Below are 20,002 nucleotides of genomic sequence, written 5' to 3' on the forward strand. Positions count from 1 at the left end.
GATTGCAGGAATCCCACCCCTCTTCCTGAAACAGCCAGACTGCCAAAGCTTTGGTAACATGCACTTTCTTCCCAGCATTTTTATTACCTTCTTCTGCTCCATTTAAGTGTTTCAGAGCACTGACAGGGCTAATCAGAGTCTCTAAAAGCTCTGAGTTGCCTCAGGATTGGCTCATGTTGTCATCACGGTGACTGTCCACTACCCCTCATCTGTTTGGGAGCTGAAGGTGCTGCGTGCACAAACTCGTAAGTTAATACAGAAACTGGGGAGAAGAGAAAATCAAATTCTGACCTTGTGACTGAGGATTCAGGGGTCTTCAGGTTGTGAGTAGAACTGGAATGATTGGTCAACAGTTTGTTTTGAATATGGAGCTTTGCACATGGTTCAGCTTCAAATTAATATGCCAAGCTGTTCTCCTTCCCTCAGTTTTTATGCAATTTGGCTCAGGCAGTAGGCAATGAATGAATGTGAAGCTTCAGTTTGCGGAGTGCCATTGATTTGTTGTTATTTAGAGTGTAGCTATAATTTCAATAGTCATGCAGAGTTTGTCTTAATTTCTTTAAATTTGAAAACCTGAGCTATTGTGAGTTAGTTTTCATACTGCAGCTCCTGGAGTAGAGTTTGTAACCACAGTTATAAATGCTATGTAACTGAAAACACAAGACTGTTTCTGTAAAGAAAATGTTTTTCTATTGTCTCTTTACTCTCTTTAACATTGGGCAAGCTACTATGAGGATGCTGAGGCTGGCATTCATCTCCCCTGAACTGGGTGCTGGTCCATCTATGGGTTGGTGAGCCCATCCTAAGCTGATGACTGTAGAGTACTTCACTTGTGCTCCCTTCAGTGTGCATGGAGAGGAGGAGAGGCACTTCTTCACATCTGGCCTTGATTCCTATTTTACAGTGAAGTCATTTGCTCTCGGGAATGCCAGCCTCCCTCCATCAGCTGTAAAGGGAGCTTAGGCTGAGTAGACATAAATAGCTAAATGACTTAGATGATTGCTAAATAGACTTAAATGACTGAATTTGAGATGTCTTAAGTCAGGTGTCACGAATCCTAATCTAAATGATTTACAGGAGTTCAGTGAGCCAAAGGAACTCAATGGAGCCAGAAGAAGTGGGTATGAGCTCATGTTTCTTAGCCGCTTTAATATACAGACAGTCATCTGCCTAGTTTTGCTGCTGTACTTTAGTTATCTAAATTAACACTAAAATTAGCAAATTTTGAGGGCAAGTGTTGAAATATAATCATGACCCAAGCTGAACTTCTGTGCTTGCATTATGTTTGAGGCAAGTGTGAAAGCTTTCATGAGGCTGTGAATTATACCTATGTTTTAACAGTGGATGTTACCTCTCGGTTGACATGCATGAAAGAATGAAAAATAACAATGCCAACTGATATTCTCTGTAAAAAGTAGGTGAGTTAATATATCAAGTTTTGTGATTTAGTGAGTTCTTAACAAATATCTTTTAAATCTAATACTTTGAAATATAGCCACATAATATATCCAGAAAATGAGCAAAAAAAACAGCATTAAAAATTCTAAGCTTGATTTTCTTTGGCTCAAGCGAGCCATTATTCTGAATCCACTTTCCAGGTTAAAATGTTCTTTTTTTCAGATTTCTCTGATTTCCAGTTAATATAACAGTGCAGTTTTTAGCAAGGGGGGCACTTAACAGCCTCTGAAAAATGGGGTATACATAAATCTTCATATTGGAAATAACAGTGAAAATTTTGCTTTCTCCTTTAGTAGCAGTTCTGACATTTCTGGGAGGTCTTCTAGTAGTTTGTTTATGGAAATCTTAAAATATAGCTCATATCATAACATGATACTTTTTAGTGTCTCCACATTCTCAAAGAGCTGGAAGCAGTGACAGAACCTCTTACACTGAATAGCAGTGGAGAAAAATGGAGAGCAGTATGTAAATGTGAAATCAGGATTTGTGAATTTGTATTTTGGGCTGTGATTAGCCTATCTTCAACACTTATTTAGTGGAGTGAATGTACTTTTCTTTAGCAATACAGAACTGTGAATTTCACTGTATAAACAAACACAATAAGATCTTGTTGGTATCTCTTTTTGCCTTTTTCTCTTAGTCAGGAATAAAGTGAAACATACCGTTATTCCATAATGCGCGCGCGCGCGTGTGTGTGTATATATATATATATATATATATATATATATGAACAAAAAATAATGCAAATATGAGTTTGTGATTAATAATGTTTTAGTTTGTGCTTGTGCATAACTTTGTGGTAAAGTATTTGCTCAGGGAAGTTAGAGTTGTAGCAGTTGATATACTCCTGCTGTTTCAATATTCTTGGTGATAATTTTCCATTTTCCTGGCTTGTTTATGATAGCTGGTGAATTTGTTCTCAGGAAGAAACAGAAAACAGAATAGACCATCTCTGAACATTATGTTGCGACATGTATATAAGCTTGAAAGAGATTTTTACACTTCTTTAGTAACATGTTTTTGGGGCTCACAGTTCACTGCAGCTTCTGCCAGCCTGTACCCTGCAGCTGATGAGAATCTGTGCAGTGACCCACTGGTGCAAGAAGCAGGACCTTGTGATGGAAAGCCATTTTGCTGTGCATCTTAAGACCCTTTAATTTTTCTTTGTTCGCAGTTGCTGCAATATGCAATGTGCTAGTGCTGTTGTGTGCTGCAATATGCAATGTGCTAAAATCTCCCAGCTTTTCTATGAACTGTCAGCTCTGCAGTAAGCTTATGAAAGACTCGAGAGAAATGATTAAATTTAGGAGTACCCGGCAAGCTGGCGTAAAGACAAATCTTTTAGCAACCTATACATTTTTATTATTTCAAAAGATGGGCTTAGCACAGAATGCATCTGGATCTGCTTATTGTTCGTTTAATACCTGCACAGAGTCTGCAATAACCAAATCTTCTACTGCAGTCTGCTGTGCTTTTCTATGCAGAAATTGTCAGACTAGCGTATACTGCAACTTTACTGAAGAATTCAGTCATTTTATGTAAGTATTATTTTTCAGTCTATGAGTAAGAGTAAAAATGAAAGTACAAGACAACAGCAGCAACTCCTCCAATTGCTCTGAATTTTTATGGTATCTTCTTTCTGGAGGAGGCATTTTTTTTGTATTGTCAAGTACTGATTGTATAGTAGCCAGCTGCAGCACTTGGTAAAGTACAGAGAAATTTCGCATGATCACTGAAAACTGTGGATATGTGGCTGCTTGATCTGAACATAAATTCTGCAGCAGAAATGTGAACGTTGGCAGACCCTGCATGGCAACTTCAGAGTGAAATACAAAATGCAGTGTTTCATATGTTCTGTATGAGAAACAATAATGGAGTCAGAATAAGAACTGTTGAGTTGTTATTTTGATATTCAGTGTAATGATGTTTGTTTTCAGATATGCCTACATTTTCAGGATGCTGCAGATTCCCCCCCCCCCCGAATTCACAGCACACAACAGTGTTTTAGGAGTTGCCAAGGAGTAATGTCTTAGTTTCAGAAACAGCAAGCATGGGGACAAGTTAGAGCACTTGACACCTGGATATTTTGGGATTATAGCACCCTTACTAGATGCATCTGCTACATTTAGAAAATATTTATTATCTCAGTTTATACCCTCTATGCATGCTCTTTTTGTAATGACAGCTCAGTGATTTAGAGAGTGCTTATATGGGGCAGCTATTGCAAAGTACGCCCTATGATCATGGTATGTCTTGTGATGTGTCAAACCAAATGAAGATTTTTTTAGCTAATGGCATTATACTTTTCTGGGATCATACCAGGATGATGTTAATGCAGCTATACAATTTACAAACTGAAATTGGCTTGCATCTGGCCTGCTTCAAGTGTAGTAAGGTGGTCTTGTGCCTATCTAAATTCTTGCCTACAGAAGTGTGGATCGAGCAGAAATACACAAAGCTCAAGTCAGAAAGTACTGGAATAAGATTTTCTAGATTACCTAAGCAACAACAGTGGCTTGAAACCTAATTTTAGAAACAGAAATAGTATTTGAGAGTTTTTTGCTATAATAAAGTTGATCTGGCAAGTTAAACAAGATACACAAGTACTATTTTATATAACTTTTTGTGAAGCAGGAGTCACTAAGAAACACTTTAGCAGTATGGCTTGGCATACACTGATTTGATTAAAGTTGTAGCATAAATATGTTCTAACTACTGTAATTCTAAATTTAGATAAAGTTAACAAGAGTTGTCAATACAATCAGTGGTTCCTTGCTTGAAGGCCATTTTCCTTGTAACTCTTTTCTTATAAAACTGAGTATCATTACTAGGGCTTCAAATATATAGCAACAAACAAATGGTCTCGTGCTTTCCCCCATCTGCCTTCCCCCAAATTTTTGAAGCTTAGCATCCTTAGCTATCCCAATGCCATTGCCTTGCCTGGCAGCTGATAGTGTGGGTAGAAGGACTTCCTCAAAAAACAACTTTTTTTTTTCTCTTTTATCACTCAATATTTCACTAAGGGAAGGCATGTTGAGAATAAGCAGCAAAATGCTAGCTCTAATGATTTATTCTTAAATGTTACAAAGATCAGGTCACTTCTCATCTCCTATGTGATCTTTCAACTTTCCCTATGGTATTAGCACATTAAGCCTGATGGTATTGCAGCTTAATGGGAAAGGACCCTTGATTATTTTTTTTCTTTCTTTCTTTTTTTCTTGAATACTTTGGGTTTTTTTGAAGATACCTTTATAAAAATCATCAAATATTTTTAAGTTTCCCTGACTCATCCCTGGAAAGGGCTGGGGCTATCAACCCTCTTTCCTTTCTTCCCACCTCTCAGTGTGGTAGAGTGTCTGCAACATTGGGTAGGAGCCAGGGAAGAATTCAGAGAGGCTCTTTAAATAGAGGAAGTGTGTCTACATTTTTTTCCTCTGTAAAAATTGTTACATGTTTGTCCTAATTGTTCCATCCCACCAGATTAGCCAGACTGATCAGTTTCTTGAAGTAATATTCCATTTATGTGTCGTGAACTACTAAGCTAAATCCCACCTGGCTCAAGGTAGGTGCAGAAATAAGTGAGACTGTGGAGGGAGGAATTCCTGCCCTGTGGTGGGCTGAGGCTCTCCGAGGACACTCGGTGTGGCCTGCCTCCCCTTGCCTGCGCCAGGGACAGCTCTTCTGTCGCAGCCCTGTCTAGCAGAAACTGGCTGGCAACTCTCATGAATGGCAGCATCCCTTGAGGAAGTGCAGATGTTCACTAAACAGAAGGAAAGGAGAAAGGTAAATAAGATACTTGGTAGGAGGGCCCGTGTTGAGGCCTTTTAGATAAAGAGGTATGCTGGTGGCCAGCGGGGATACCTGGGAGCAGGAGTGGGTCCGAGAGCAGAGCAGAGAGGGACAGCAAGAGGTGGCAGCTGGATGTGGCAGTGTGACAGTGTCAGGACTGCAAGGAGGGAGTTTGAACATAGCATTGGCAGGAAAAGTCAGTGGATGGGAAATGAAGGGCTGAAAGCAGAAGATACGATCAGTGGAAGAAAGACTTAAGGAAAAAGAATGGAAAGAGTGCGGAGGAGTGTGTGGACCAGTGGAGAAGTAGATCATCCTGGGAATGGTGGGATTAGAACAGTGAAGGAATAATAGAAAGTGACGTTGAGGATTAATTTCCCAGAAGTCTGGAAGTCCAGTGGCAAATACAGTGGAATGTTTCAGAGGTGGATAGATGAGAAATCAAAACATCAAGCAAAAAAATATGTTTCATATTGAGGTTCTGTGCCCGGTGGTTGCTGTATGTCATTGTGACTTGCATCACTGGGAGTACTCAAAATCACTAACCATCACTGTCTAAACCGCTCAGTCCGTATTTGTCCTGCTGTTTCTCTTTATCTTCCTTACTTGTTTAAGAGAAGTGCAGTAAGCTTCCAGTATCGTACTTTTGCAAAATATGGTTACTGTTCGAACCTAAGCTGAACCCCAAACCTGAACCTAAGCTGAACCTAACCTAAACCTACTGTTTGAGTGTAAGTCTGAACCTAGCGTTTCTGCTAAGCAGGAGAAACAGAGGCAGCCTATTTGACCAAGTACCTGCCACATTCATTGCTGCCTTTTGCCAGGGCCCTGCGGGTGAAGGTAGTAAGCAGGCTTCCAGATGTCTTCTCTAGTGTTGTGCTCAGTGGGTCTCTTTTTGAGGAAAATTTGAGGTGTGCAAGTTTTCAGTGCCTTCTTGGGAGGCCGTGTGGCCTGCCATGCTGGACAAGTGCTCCTGACATGCTCTGTAGTTGCTCCTTAAACTCACTGTTGATGGAAGAAAAACATTTTGTGCTATGCATAAGCTTCTGTTCTTTTCCTTTTATAGCATGTATGTAATTTTGCAATTATTAATGATGTGGTCTATCCTGAAACTGAGTTCAGAATAGTCTTGCCCAGGAGGATTTATAGTCTAAAGAAATACAGCTGAAGAAGAGGTGTGGGAAAGAGGCTTACACACAGGGAAATAACTTGACTAATAATGTATAAAAAGTTGCTGGTAGGTCTGGGAACAAAATCCATCTGCCATTTCTCTCAGTTTAGTGCTTTTCCCCTCAACTGCACTTTCTAGATAGAATGTGATTATTTTTCTGATGTCTCGATCCTTTGGCTTGTCATATTTTGGATATAATGTTTGCAGTTCAGTGCTTTAATACTGCTGTAGTCTTTATTTTTTATGTTATTGATATTTCAGGGAAATAGATATCTGGGGGTGGGTTTAGGTGAGATGATGGTAGTAGAATGTCACTGTTTGGAGAGGGTGGGGTAGACTGGATACTGGTCCCTTTAATGGGGAGATGGGATAACCAATTCCTTTAGCAGGAGATTGAAAATCTCCTTTACACTTGCTTCCTTAGTGAAGATGCCTTACGATTGCTTGGGGTATCATAATATGATACTGCTTCAGCTCATCATTTTGAGTCCAAAACAGGTGCAGTGAGGAAAGCAGGTACAATTTGATAGCTCTTTTGTGGCACTGTTAAATTGGGTAGAAATTTAGTGTTGTTAATATCCCTTTTGGAATTGTTCATGGATAGATATCACATCGTGTCTTAATATTTTCATTAGTGATCTGCAGGAAAGAATAGATCATATATCTAGGAGGCTCAGTGGAAATGGAGAGGAGTTGTGAACAGCGGTCTGAGAGAGTTTTTCGAAATGAAATTAAATAGTCTAAGAAGCAAGAATTCAGAAAGGTGGTAGACTTCTCATGGCAACAAGAAAGCATGGCATGGGAAATGTGTGAAGTGAAAGAGTGAATCTCCTAAGTTAGAGCAGCTTCAGAAAGAAGGCAGGGAGAAGTATATGACAGTGTATTATATGCCTGAAACAGATGGAGGTTAGAGTGAATCTTTAACCTTGTGTTAAAAATAAAAAGCACCATGGCAGGTGAGGCTTTTTGGTTAGGAATTAGAAAAGGTTGAATGAGCGGGCAGTTGTAAAACACCAATCTGGCAGAGCACTGAGGTGGAGTAATTCAAGAAATACTGCCGAAAAAAATCAAGGGAAGAGAAAGTGATCTAGGATTGAATGTGCAAACTCAAGCAGATGCTCATATTACTGACTTAGCCTCTGGAGCCTGCTTGCAAGATAGAAGACTGAGGGATGAGGAAGTTTTCTCATGTATTTTTGCATGAAAGAGATGATGCAGAGGTGAGGCAGTCACAGTCTAAACTGGGGTGAGAGAGTCCACGAGAGGCAAGTTGTCGCAGCCATCTTGCTCTGTGGAAGTTGTTGGTGGGGGGAGGGAGGAATAAGCCAAGAGGAACGTGTTCAGGTGGAGTATCCCTTCCAAGTGTTGTGTGACCTTGAGCACATCATTTGTTTTAACATGTGCCTCTGTTCTCTGCCTGAGATTAATAAACTCTTTCTCAGCAAGATATTGTGAAACTAAAACCCTTCAGTGATTATGGCACTTTCAGATACCGATGGGAGTCTGGATTTGTATTAGCTTGGATTGAGCACCTGGGAGTTGTAAGATATTTGGCATTTGTTCAGAGCTGACTTGTTCGCTGCCTGGCTGAGTCACATGCATGGTGTTCCTTTGCTTGCCTGCACAGTCCTGTGGACACTTTCTTTTGTAGCATGCTCTCACCTCTGTCTTTACTGGTACCGTTATTCACACTAGCAGGATCAAAGATAGCATCGGTATGTCCCGTGCTGTAACAACACCTCTGATTACAGTATAGATGTAGCCTGGAGCTAGTGAGTGAAGCTGTAATGTAATAGAATTCTTCTCAAATTCCTAAAGTGAGTGGAGAGAGAGATATTTGACACACTGGGGTTGTTAAAAACTGAAATCAGCCTACCAGCTGTTTTCATGTTTAATTTGGTAAGCGTACTTTATTGGAAACATCTCCCACCACTCCTCCGTCAACTGTGTTAGATACGGGGTTAGCCATCGTTAACTATGATTACAAATGGATACAACTATTATTAGGCACTAAGAGCTGAACTTGGCATTTTTTAGGATTGTCGGACCACAGAGCTAATTGGCGAGAAATAATAAAATGAGTCATCCCAATTGAAAATATGTTCATTTTCAGACATATTTATAGTAAAACTCAATCGAGAACACATATGCTGGGGGGTGTGTGTGTGAGGCCATTGCATACTGAAACCAAATTTGACATCAATTCATGCTGACTCTGGAATAAAGAGCCAGAAGAGGGAACTCTGGCTTTGCACGTAGACCAGAAATCACTTTTCAGTCTTTTGTGCATGTCTGATAGTGCTGCTGAGTAATGTACTTGAGGAGGTGGTCAGAAAACACAGCTGAAGGGTACTGTCGTCTGGGATTTCACTGCAGTGCTCGGTCAGATCAGGGTCAATGGTATGTTTGTTGCTAGAGCAAGTACTTGCAGACTACAGAAGATGATCTTGTTGCCTGAGCGTGCTGGAGCCGCTCATTCGGATTCGTTAGTTTGTCTTCTGATCGAAGGCTTCGTTTCACTCTGGTGGCTGGGAAACCTGCAGGCTGAGACGTGCACTGTGACTGAGAGACTCTGCTCAGTGCTAATGTGCAAGTCCCAGATAAACTCTGCTCTGTCATACAGCATCATTATTCAAGTGGGGCATAAAGGGTGTGGGTTTTTTTTTTTTTTTTTTTTGCCTTTTTGCATAATGATCACTTTCTGACAGGCCTTGTGTATCACCGCTCTTTAGCGAAACTTTTTCTGATGAGTGCTGAAAATGAATCTAGATGATCCAAGATGGTTTTTTTAATTAGTTTTTCTTTTACTGTCACATATCTTTAGTACTGCAAATCAGCATGACTTTGCTGCAATGTTGCAAAATTAATTTGATGACTAAGAAATTTCTGGGAAGATGGAGGAAATAATGTGGTTAATATGTTAGCAGGGTGCTTCATAATACTGTATCAGGAATTACAGGCTAGTCGGGTCCTCCTGAATTCCACGTATTTTGCATGGGATTTTCTGTCCAGAAGGGCAATTCTTTTGGAATAATGTTGAATTCTTATGAAATTACTCCTCCTACAGGATAAAACTGAAACATGTGCTGTAAAATGTATCCAGGCTGTTTAGAATCATGTGACTGGAAAAGTCATCTGCTCTTCTTTCTCAGCTAAAGCAAGTTGAGCTATGCATAAATCCTTTCTGAAAGAGGTTTTCTTAGCAGGTTTTTTAAAAATCTTGTAATGATGAAGAAGTTTCTAAATCTGTCCATGAAAGTGCTTTGCTAGCCTCAGAAAACTTCTCAAATGTCTAATCCTAATGTTCTTGCTGCGATAGAAGAGCAGTACTACTTATCCTGTATGCCATGTTTCTGTGATAACCTTGCACATAGTTGACATTGTTGCCATGTTTTGCTATGATCTAAACAAACCCCATCCCACCAGTTTTTCTGGATTTTTCCTGCTTTCTAGACATCTGATCACTTTTGTTGCTGTCTGCTACCCTTTCTCTTTTTCTGAAGTACAGTGTCAAAAATGGTCGTTTCATGGCAGCTGAAGCCTTACCAGTGCTGAGTGTAAAGGCAGAGGACCATTAGCTGTGCAGTCAGGTGCAATTCCCTCCTGATTGGTACCACTTATTTGGCTTTTGTACAGCTGCCTGATGTTTTTTTCTAAGGATCAACATTTGATTTACTATAACCCCCAGATGCCTTTCTACAGAACTGTTGTCTTATAACTGCTTTTTATCCTGTGTCCCTGCCTAAGGAGTATGCACCGCACTGAGGTTGGTTGCAGTTCCTAAGGGTTGTTCTCCTCCCTTAAGAGCATCTGAGTACTAGTTCCCGCTGGCACAGGAGGCTTTTATTACTGACTAGTACGACACTGTTGACAAGAAGGTAGTGGAGTTGTGGTTAAATGTCAGATGTAGTAATCAGCAGTTTGGGCTCTTCTCCTGCCTCTGTCGCAGGCTTCCTTTGCATTCACATGTGAGGAGTTGTAGCACAGCCTCCTTAATAGGATGGTATTGCAAAGTAGAGCTTTATAGCTTGTGGAAGACAGTGTTCAATCAGTTAAGAATGGAGTAGTTAAAGTAATATGATGCTTTGAGCATTTGTTCTGCTGGTATATCCCATAGGATTGTTGAAAAGATACGTAATAGTTGTTGATCATATTTCTTGCACTTCTATTCATGGAATTTATGAATTTCATGCTTCAAACCTTCTGTTTTGTTGTCTTCAGGGACATGGAAAAGGAAAAAATCCATCTTAATTTCTAACGTCACTGCTGCATTATTGCTTTTTTCCTTTCTCCAAAACACAGAGAGAAAGAAGCTCTTGAGCAATTAGTATTGGAGTTCCCATTGACACTGAAAACCTTCTCAGGTGCCTCATTGACTTGGGTTATTCAGATGCCTAGCATTAAACCAAAGGACACATTTTTTTGGAAAATATTTTTTTGAATTTTTTTTTGCAGGCTGGATCACCAGGGACATCTTATGGGATCGATTTGTAGACCCTCTTAGCATATGAGTGCCAGTAGTTGTGGAAGTCTTGTATTCGATGGCCCACAGGACTTCCAGACTTATATTCTACTCTTCAATGTAGTGGTCACCTCAGCAAGGCAAATGGAAGGTGAAGTAAAGTTTGCAGCTGAAGAAGCATTCTATAGCTTTCTTATGCAGGAAACCATTTGTACAGGCTTAATGTCTATTTTTAAACATACATTTAAAGTATATGTTGCATCCTTATTTGTTGCACCGTCTTTAGTTGAGCAGTAAATGGAATGCGGTGAAGCAGAACTGTGCATATGTGGAGCTTGAGGAAGTTATTAAGGACCGAGCTATTACAGTCTGTGCTGAGATCCTGATTTATAGCATATGGGAGTTGATGGAAACATTCCACTGACTGCAGTATTCACCATATAAAAAAACAGGAGAAATAAATTTGAATAAGCAAATTTGTACAAGCATAATTTACCATTTTTAACCCTTGAATGTTTGATTTTGCAAATGAGACTTTCTCCGCTCCATATGCAGTTTAATAATTGATATGCCGTCATGGAGCAGTAGAAACACACAGATTTACACCATTTAAGGGAGGCAGTTTTGTGTAATGTGTCAGATTAGCAGGAGTGCAACAAATTATTTAAATTAAATTAGTAATAGTTCATGTTTTATTTGCTGCATTCTCTACAAAGAAGTCAAATACTCAGAAATGATAAATCAAGTAAAATACTGAAAAATGTTGTCTATTTTTGTCCTTTAGTGGGAGCAAATTGCAGACATCAAGGCCATGCTATACTGAATTGAAGCACCTTCAGCCGAAGGACATACAGAATTTCTAAATAAATGTGTTAATTGCAGTATTGCTGTTTTATTCATCACCAACTTTTCCTGCAGGTATTTTTAGTAATAGTAAAATCTCCAAAATCCTGTTTTTCTTGCATGGTTGAAGCAACAGACTTGGAGCTAGTAATGGCACAGAGCATAAAACAGGCAAAGACAGATGTGGAAGAAAAATTAATTTTACATTTTAAAGAAGTAATTCAATCTTGTTCTATTCTTTGACTTGCCATTAAGACAGTATCAGGCATGAATTTGAGAATTAAAAAAATAAGTATAATTATTAAAAGTTTAAGGTAATAGAATGTGCAGAAAAAAACCAAAAATGCAAAGAATGTTAAAATTACCTAGCAAATTTTCAGAAGAATGCACAAAATGCAAATATCCCACCCTCAAAACCACAGCTATGTCCCTACTGAAGAGGTGCTACCAGATATAGCACTGCAGATGATGCCTACCTGTGGCAATTCAGTTGGGCAATTTTAGTCCTTTAATAGAAGTAATATATTGAGGAAGTTAAAGATTAGTTAAGATTGACTTCACACAGGACACAGCAATTTTCAGAGTTTTATAGGGCAGAGGAACACTTTTTATCTTAAGGAAATAATTTTTTTTTGGTGGTAACTTGAATATTAAGAGAAATGCCAGTCTTGGAAAAATGTAGCTAGTCAGAATATTGATGTTGAAACATGGCATGCTCACATCTCTACAGGAGAAATTAACCTTTTTCTTGACTTGGTAGTATACACTTCATGTAATCTTAGGAGGTTAGAGTGGATTTCATGAACAAGTCAAATAATCACTGTAGATGAAAGTGTTATTAAGGAGCTTTGAGAATTTGCTGTTTTAATATTCTACACTGAGAGCAAACACAAGCTCTTCCCTCTTTAATCCAGTTTTCTGGAGTGCAGCTCTGAGCGTGCAGTTTGCCAGCTTATGGCGTGTTACTGGCAGAATTTTGGTTGTAGAAGACATCATTAGCTGTAGAAACTGTTATGAGTGCTGTTAAACATAATAGTTAATTATTACTAAACAGTAGTTAACTAGAACTAAACATAGTACTTGTAGTTGCTGGGTTCTCTGATGAATCATTCAGTCACTTGTTTAGCTTTTGTGAGTATAAAGATTCCATGAAAGTAATTAGGTACCTTATGATGAATATATATAATTAAGAATCTGCTATGTGCTGCTTTTTGTTCAATAGCTGTCCTTACTTTGCAGAATTGGATTTTTGAAAAATAAGTAGGGCTTTGTGGCGTAGATAACACCTACCTGTTTTTCCAAAATGCATGTTGAAGAATCAGAATGAGAAATGTAGCTGTGTAATTATCAAAAGCTCATGCTGTTTGAGACAGCGTAGATATGTGACATAATACAAAGCAGAATTTTTTGGCTGGAAGAGATGGTATCTTAAAACTATAAATTGATGTACGAGGTGATATTTAAGGACTGGTCAGGATTAACAGACTACTCCAGGATGGTACTTGGTCATACTCTTAAAATGTTGCATATGACTGGTTGTCCATTACCTGTAGCTGCGTGTTGCCTTTAGCAAGGTCATTTGCAAACTTGGGAGGGAAAACGGATTTCTGACTCAGGTTGTCAGTTTAGATATTGGAAATCTGGGTACCATTTCTGCTATGCCATGGGCATGCTCTGTGACCGTAGGTAAGTAATATGACCTTAGTTCCTTAACTTCCAGTTTGTGGACTGGAGATAACAGTACTTCTGAATTCCCAGGAGTGTTATGAAGAAGTTCATGCTGTGATAAGAGCCATCCATTAAAGTATCTAAAATAGATGGACAGCTTCTCTGGTTTGATTTACTCTTACTTGGGATAAGTACAGTTATCTCTGAAACTGTGAAACTGTTGTGTCTGGAACTCCATTGCTGTTTTGATGACTGCTTACCTATAGTGCCATGATAGTAAGCTGCAGCACCACTTTGTACGTAGAAATTTTGTGGATGTTGGCACCTACTTTCATTTACTCTCTTGGTACCTTTGTTGCTGTATCCAAAAGATGGAAAACTGCGAGGCATAAGGAGTTCAGTAATGAGGACTGCTATGTGACAGAGAATTGGGATGGAAATACTAATGAAGTTTCCAATTTCCATGGAGAAAGCAAGTCAGATTGTCAGATGTATATCAAAGCAAAACAAGAATAATAGAAATATCTGTAAGTGCAAATGTCTTTCAGGGCTGTGCTGTTGCTCTTGCTTCCAATCTGTGCTAGAATCTTTTCAAGGCTACACTATGTTACAATTAATCTGAGTGTTGCAGTTGTTTTGTGTATGTAGTTGAAATAATACTTTTAGTTATGGCAGAATATGGATACTGTTTTTTATCAGATTGTAATGAGATGAAAGATACGCTAAACTAGTATTTCATGGAATATGACAGACACACAGTGTTTATTAAAACATGCATAACCCTCACCAAGTACAAAGACCAATAATTGTGCTGTGGAAAATTAGAATTTTTGGCTTCGGCTATGCATTGAATGTTGATGGTATATAGACAAGTATTTCTAGATGCTTAAAACGCTTTGAGAGTTTAGATTCCAGGTGGATCAAAAATTATTGCAAATGATTACATTTTGGCATTAAACATCTGTGCTTGGAGTTGACTTCTTGGAATCTCATTCACTTTATGCTCCGTTTAGTTTACTGCAATATTAAGTAACTCAACATTTGATGGAGATGTTCAAAATACGGTCTTCTGTCCATAAGCAGTCTGCTCACCAGGAGCAGCGAACACTGCGCAAGAGACTTAAAGCAAGTAAAGCAACATGGAGTCACTTACATTAAAGACAAAGCTGCTACTTTACATCTCCTCTGCAGATGTCATTTGTGGGGCTCTGACAGGGAAATGCATTTAGGCACGTGCACAGGATGGCCCTGTACCAGAAGAGAGAGGACTGGGGGAGTATTTGAACAGTGGCGGTGTTTAGCAGGCGTACAGTTTGCCGGAGACCCTTTGGGATTCTGGGATTGTGAAAAGCAGGTTAAGGTATTCCTGTCCGCACCTTTGTGTTGCCTCTGCCAGCGAATTTGCAGAGTTGAGTGGGGCAGACAGGAAAGAATTAGATAGAGGAAAGAGTAACTGGATGCATAAACATGTGGTTTGCTTAACTTTTGAAGGCTACAGTAATAGCCATTTGAAACATAAATAACTTTTATCAGTTTTAATCTGACAGTGACTCACAAAAAAAAAATACGATGATGTAAAACCTCATCTGCATAACATATGGGTATAAAAATGCTCAGAAAGTAATAGGAGGAAGTGAACCAGTTTGAGATCTTTCCTAATTCAAGATTTAAAATTATTTGAGCAATATTTCTCTCTAGCAGATATTTAATGAGGCAGCAATATTTCTCTCTAGCAGATATTTAATGAGGCACACTATGGCTTTCTCTATATGAGAGCAAAGTGACCTTCAGTGAAGGTCTTTCTGGAGATGACTTCATAAAAAAACAAATCAGGAAACTGTGCATTTTAACTCCCTTGATACTGGAACTGAGTACCATATCCTGCTTTGAAGATAAGTTCAGAAAGACAGGGCTGAGATGCTTACCCACTTACTGTTCTCCTCTAAAGAAATGGAATGGAATTATTTACCCTAATCTAATTCTGCAACACAATGAAGTAGGGTTTGTTTAGGAGTCCTCTGAATGTATAGTCAGCAAATGTTTGAAAACTGAATCCAGGGTAGAGTTTATATTAGATTTTTCTGTAATGATGTGCAAAACAATGAAGAACAACTTAGAGCTGGGTATATATAATTATCTAAAATTGCCTTTAACTTAACCTGACAAAGGCATCACACCTTTCTCACCCCTTACATGTCAATTTTATCAAATCCACCTCCACTACAAAGAGAAGCTCAACAACATGATGACTCTGCAACCTGAATTAGGAGCACATTTGTAACCATCTAAACACAAACTGAAGAAAATGTGGCAGAGCAGATTTATGATTCACTTTCTTGTTCCAGTGAGCATGTCCTGCCAACCTGGGAATTTTTGAGAAGGGCATGAGAGGGTGATTGATTCCATTAATCAGTGAGCTTTTTTTTAAAGAAATCGGCTTTGTGAGCTATGTGTTTAACGCAATATGCCATAGACCCTGCTGTACAGCAAAATAAGAGAAAATGTTTGTAAAATGAACTGATAAAGTCTGTGTGTGCTTGTGTAATTTAGCAGTTGCTGTATTCCTTTCCTTAATCCTGCAGCAATCAGCATCTGTGTGACACATGAATTCTGGGTGATAATGCAATAATTGGTTTGTAGCCAGTTTGAAAGGGAAGGATGCATTAGATCATTAACTGAAATTAATTACATCAGGGATTTACCTAAAACCAACTTTTATTTTTGATGCTGTCAGCAGAGAGTGATGATTAGAGGTGGGACACTTTTAGAACACTTTTCAGACTCTCTCAAAGTGCGGTACAATGGTGGAGAATGGGGTATTATTATGAAAGTGCATTATTTTCCTAAGGATGGTGGATTGCAGCAGAAAGTAGTCTTACTATTTTGTCTACCTTTGGCTATGGAGGTACCATGTTGGCATCTTCTCCAGTGATCCTTTTGGGGGTGATTCTAGCACAATGCATGATGGTGACTGGCGTTTCCATTCTGCCTGTATGGTTATTTAGGAAGAAGGAATACAGTAAGAAAGAAGGAGACATTGTGTTTATATAGTTGCAATCTAACACCACCATTTTGACCTTAAGAGAAACTTTTATTTGAATCAAGTGGAATTAAGATTAGGAAAAAAGAACCAGCTCTAAATTACTAAGAAATGCATTTTAATAGATACTACTTTTACAAAGAGTGCACAGGAGATCCTTTAAGTCTTCTAGCTCCTTTATTTCAGCCTTTCGGGATTTTTTGTTCCCAATAAAATATTTCAAGAAGCTTGTAAATTTTGTCAGAGGCCACGCTGTCATGTAAAATGCATTAGCACAAGCCCTGGAAATACATGCAGACTGATAAACATGAGGTCGGAAGGCCTTGGTTTCATGCAGTGTATGCAGCCTGGCTTTGCATAAAGATCAAAGATTTTGAGCAGTGAACACAATGATGAAGGGTTTACTACTGCAAACGAGAATTCCTGTTCTTTACTCTAGTTCGGTCACATACATCTAAGCGTATGATGTGCAGACTCTTGCTTTGGTGCTGTCGCGTGGCTGGCTATGTACTAGTGTATTATGTAATTATAGTTGTATGTTGTAAGCTGCACCTATAACATATGCACATACAACATTTTCTGCGATTTAATGCCTGCCTGGAAGCAGTTACGGCTTTTTGCCTCTACAACAGACTGTGAATCATATGGAACATGCAAATTGGGCACTGTTGGTGGTGTACAAGGAAAATGGTTGACTTAAACTTAGGGTTTGCTATGTGAGGACAATTAAAAAAGGGAGCATGAATTAATTTTTAAAGTGACTGCTAAAACTCCATTTAATCTCTTGTGCAGATGTTCTTTACAGAGTGAAATAAACTTTAGTTCAGTTTAATCAGTTTAATTACTAGGGTGAACTAAATTAAGCCAAATAAAAGGCCAGTCTAATTAAAAAAGGATGTTTACTAGTGCCTTCATTTTATTTTAAAATCACTCCGTTCATTTTAAATTCAGGCATTTATTTAATTCAGATGATTTTTTCTGAATGCCCCTGTGTAAACAGCTGCTTATAAGTATTTTTTTGTAAAGAAGCAATGCTTCAATGCATGTACTATTATAATCTCCTAATGCAGTCTCATACTCATTTTGCTTCAGTTACATTCTTCATCCCACAAATTTATTATATTGCATTTTATTTACAATGTTAAATATAACCTTTTCATTATTGCTAATGTGAAATTTATTATTGGAAACTGTCATTTTGCTTCATAAATAAATGAGAAAAATGCACAGGGTCATATAATCATTAGTTTTTCTGTAGCGTTTTAAAAAGAAAAGCTTTCCTAAAAAATAGACTCATTGCAGCAACATTTTACTTTGTTATTATTTAAGTCTTTTTTCTGCAAACAAATTCTTCAGCTTGTGCATATGTTTCTTTACAGAGCTAGGATTTAAATAAGGGTCTGCTCCTGTTTTTTACGGTTGTCGACAACAACATCTTTGCCTATATTACTAGAAGGATTTAGTCCATAACATCCGTATCTCATACATTAATGCTGATTTTTGTTACAAGAATAGGCAAACAGAAGAAAGCACACCTGTAGGTATTACAGTTATTTTCATGGAATTGCCCACCTTCTCAATTTAGAGAATGAAAGTTATGCTGGGATTCAGTTCTGCTTGTGTTCATGAATAACCATTTCTGATTTTAGCACTAACTTTGTAAATGCTTCCCGAAATCTTCTTGTGCAAAAAGCATAACCACTGTTAAATTTTTCTTTCTGTTGTCTGTTAGGATGATGAAGTGGTTCTGCAGTGCACGGTAACTGTCCACAAGGAGCAACAGAAACTGTGTCTAGCTGCAGAAGGGTTCGGCAACAGGCTTTGCTTTCTGGAATCCACATCAAATTCTAAGGTACAACTGACTATTTTAAATATCATGAATGAAGTAAGGACACAGTTACAATATTGCCTGCTTTGATGTAGTATACACTGATTTGTCCATTCTCCTAGATAGATCCAATCTATAAACCATGTAGTGAATATTTTACCCTGTTTTGAAATTTAATCCCCAGTTTGTCACAGCCTTTTGGCTGTACTAGGGCTGTGCTTTCTGTTTTGAGCTACCCTTGAAGACTGACTAGCAGAAGCAGCCTGTCTGAAGAGCGTGCTTGTTATTTGGGTTGCCACAATCTAGCCCTGGTTGCAGGGCGATTTTTGTGTGCTGCAACACAAAGACACGTTTGATTACACTGATATTAAGACCATAGGAAAGAGATTATTCCACCTGTGGTAATTTTTTATTCTGTGCCTTTACTATGACATGGTTATTACTTCAAATCCTTCTAATTTCCCAACCTAGCAAAATGGTGGTGGAAATATCAAGGAAATCTCATTTAATCAATTAATTTATCTAATCTGCTAAAGGATGCTATGCAATAGATATAGTGTCTTGAAAAAATAATTTTCTTTGCTATTTGGTGTAAAACATGGGGATATGTTTTGCAGTCACATATATGCCAATAAATGTTATCAAAGACAAAAATGAGCCTTCTGAGGGCAGAACCGGTTTTGTGACCAAAGTAGTAGGTATACTTGGACTTTTTGATTATTCAAAAGGAAGAATGTTTGTTGCTTAACATTTATATTTTATCTGAAGAAAAAAATAAATATATGTTTGGTGGGAGAATTAAATAAAGGTAGAGCATCTGGAAAGACACCTAGAAAGATTTAGTACCAAAATCGTTCTGTTTTTCAGCTTGCCAAATTCCATAACATGACTTTAATTATCTCTGATACATTGCAGAGTAATGCTTCATTTTCTGTCTCTCATCATTTTGAATGTATTATTCATCGCAATAAATTTTTCACTGGGATATTAATGATTCATTATAATAGCAGAGATCTTGATGAATTCATTTGTGCTGCTCCATTTTAAGTGAATCTTTTTAACAATAAAAAAATGTGCCAGGATGGAACTAGTTGCAGTGCTAGTCGCCTGTAAGGCCAGAAAAATGGATTTAATGAATTTATTATCACATAGTAAGTTTGGATATCAAATTTACAGTGTCTCTCTCACTTCTGAAGTCTCCTGAACCTTGTTGTCTTTAAGGAAGATGGTGCAAATTTCAAATCACTTTGCTATACTTCCTCACTGATGCTGCCTTTTTTCAGTGCTGGGTGAGGCAATGTTTATTCTGTTCTGCATGAGCTTGGAGAAGAAAAGCAAACAAAACAACAACATGTAGCTCATCTTAGTTTTAATTTTTAAGAGCTGGCACTTCCTAATATGAGCTCATTTGAAGTCTTTTGGAGGGTTAAATACTGAGGGAGCCAGAAAATTACAAAATCCTTAAAGCAAAGTTGACTGTAAATAAGAGTAAGTAAAAATGAGTTTCTCCCCAGTGTCTGTGTCCGTACAACATTTTGTATTATTTAAGAAAGATCATAGAAAATATCAAAAGAAGAGGCATATGATACTCGGAAGAAGGTTCTAGCAGGGTTCTTGAACTAGTTGAAAGCATTTCCTGGAATGTCCATAAGAATATTTTCCAGTTGTCATGGGGTCATGATGCACTTCAATGAAAGCATCAATGGCCAAGGAAAAACAAGTTTTGCATCTGGATTACAGCAA

At 38.3% G+C, this 20,002-nt stretch overlaps 1 protein-coding gene across 1 annotated transcript in view; it reads left to right on the forward strand.

Annotated features, from left to right (window-relative positions):
- The window catches only part of RYR2 (ryanodine receptor 2), a 470,020-nt gene that overhangs the window by 103,368 nt on the left and 346,650 nt on the right, over positions 1–20,002 (forward strand). The window contains exon 3 of the mRNA XM_064509351.1: positions 18,164–18,283. Within this exon, the coding sequence (XP_064365421.1) occupies positions 18,164–18,283 (120 nt within the window). The remainder of the gene's footprint in view (positions 1–18,163; positions 18,284–20,002) is intronic.

The sequence above is a fragment of the Dromaius novaehollandiae genome, chromosome 3, assembly GCF_036370855.1.
Source record: "Dromaius novaehollandiae isolate bDroNov1 chromosome 3, bDroNov1.hap1, whole genome shotgun sequence".
Taxonomy (NCBI): domain Eukaryota; kingdom Metazoa; phylum Chordata; class Aves; order Casuariiformes; family Dromaiidae; genus Dromaius; species Dromaius novaehollandiae.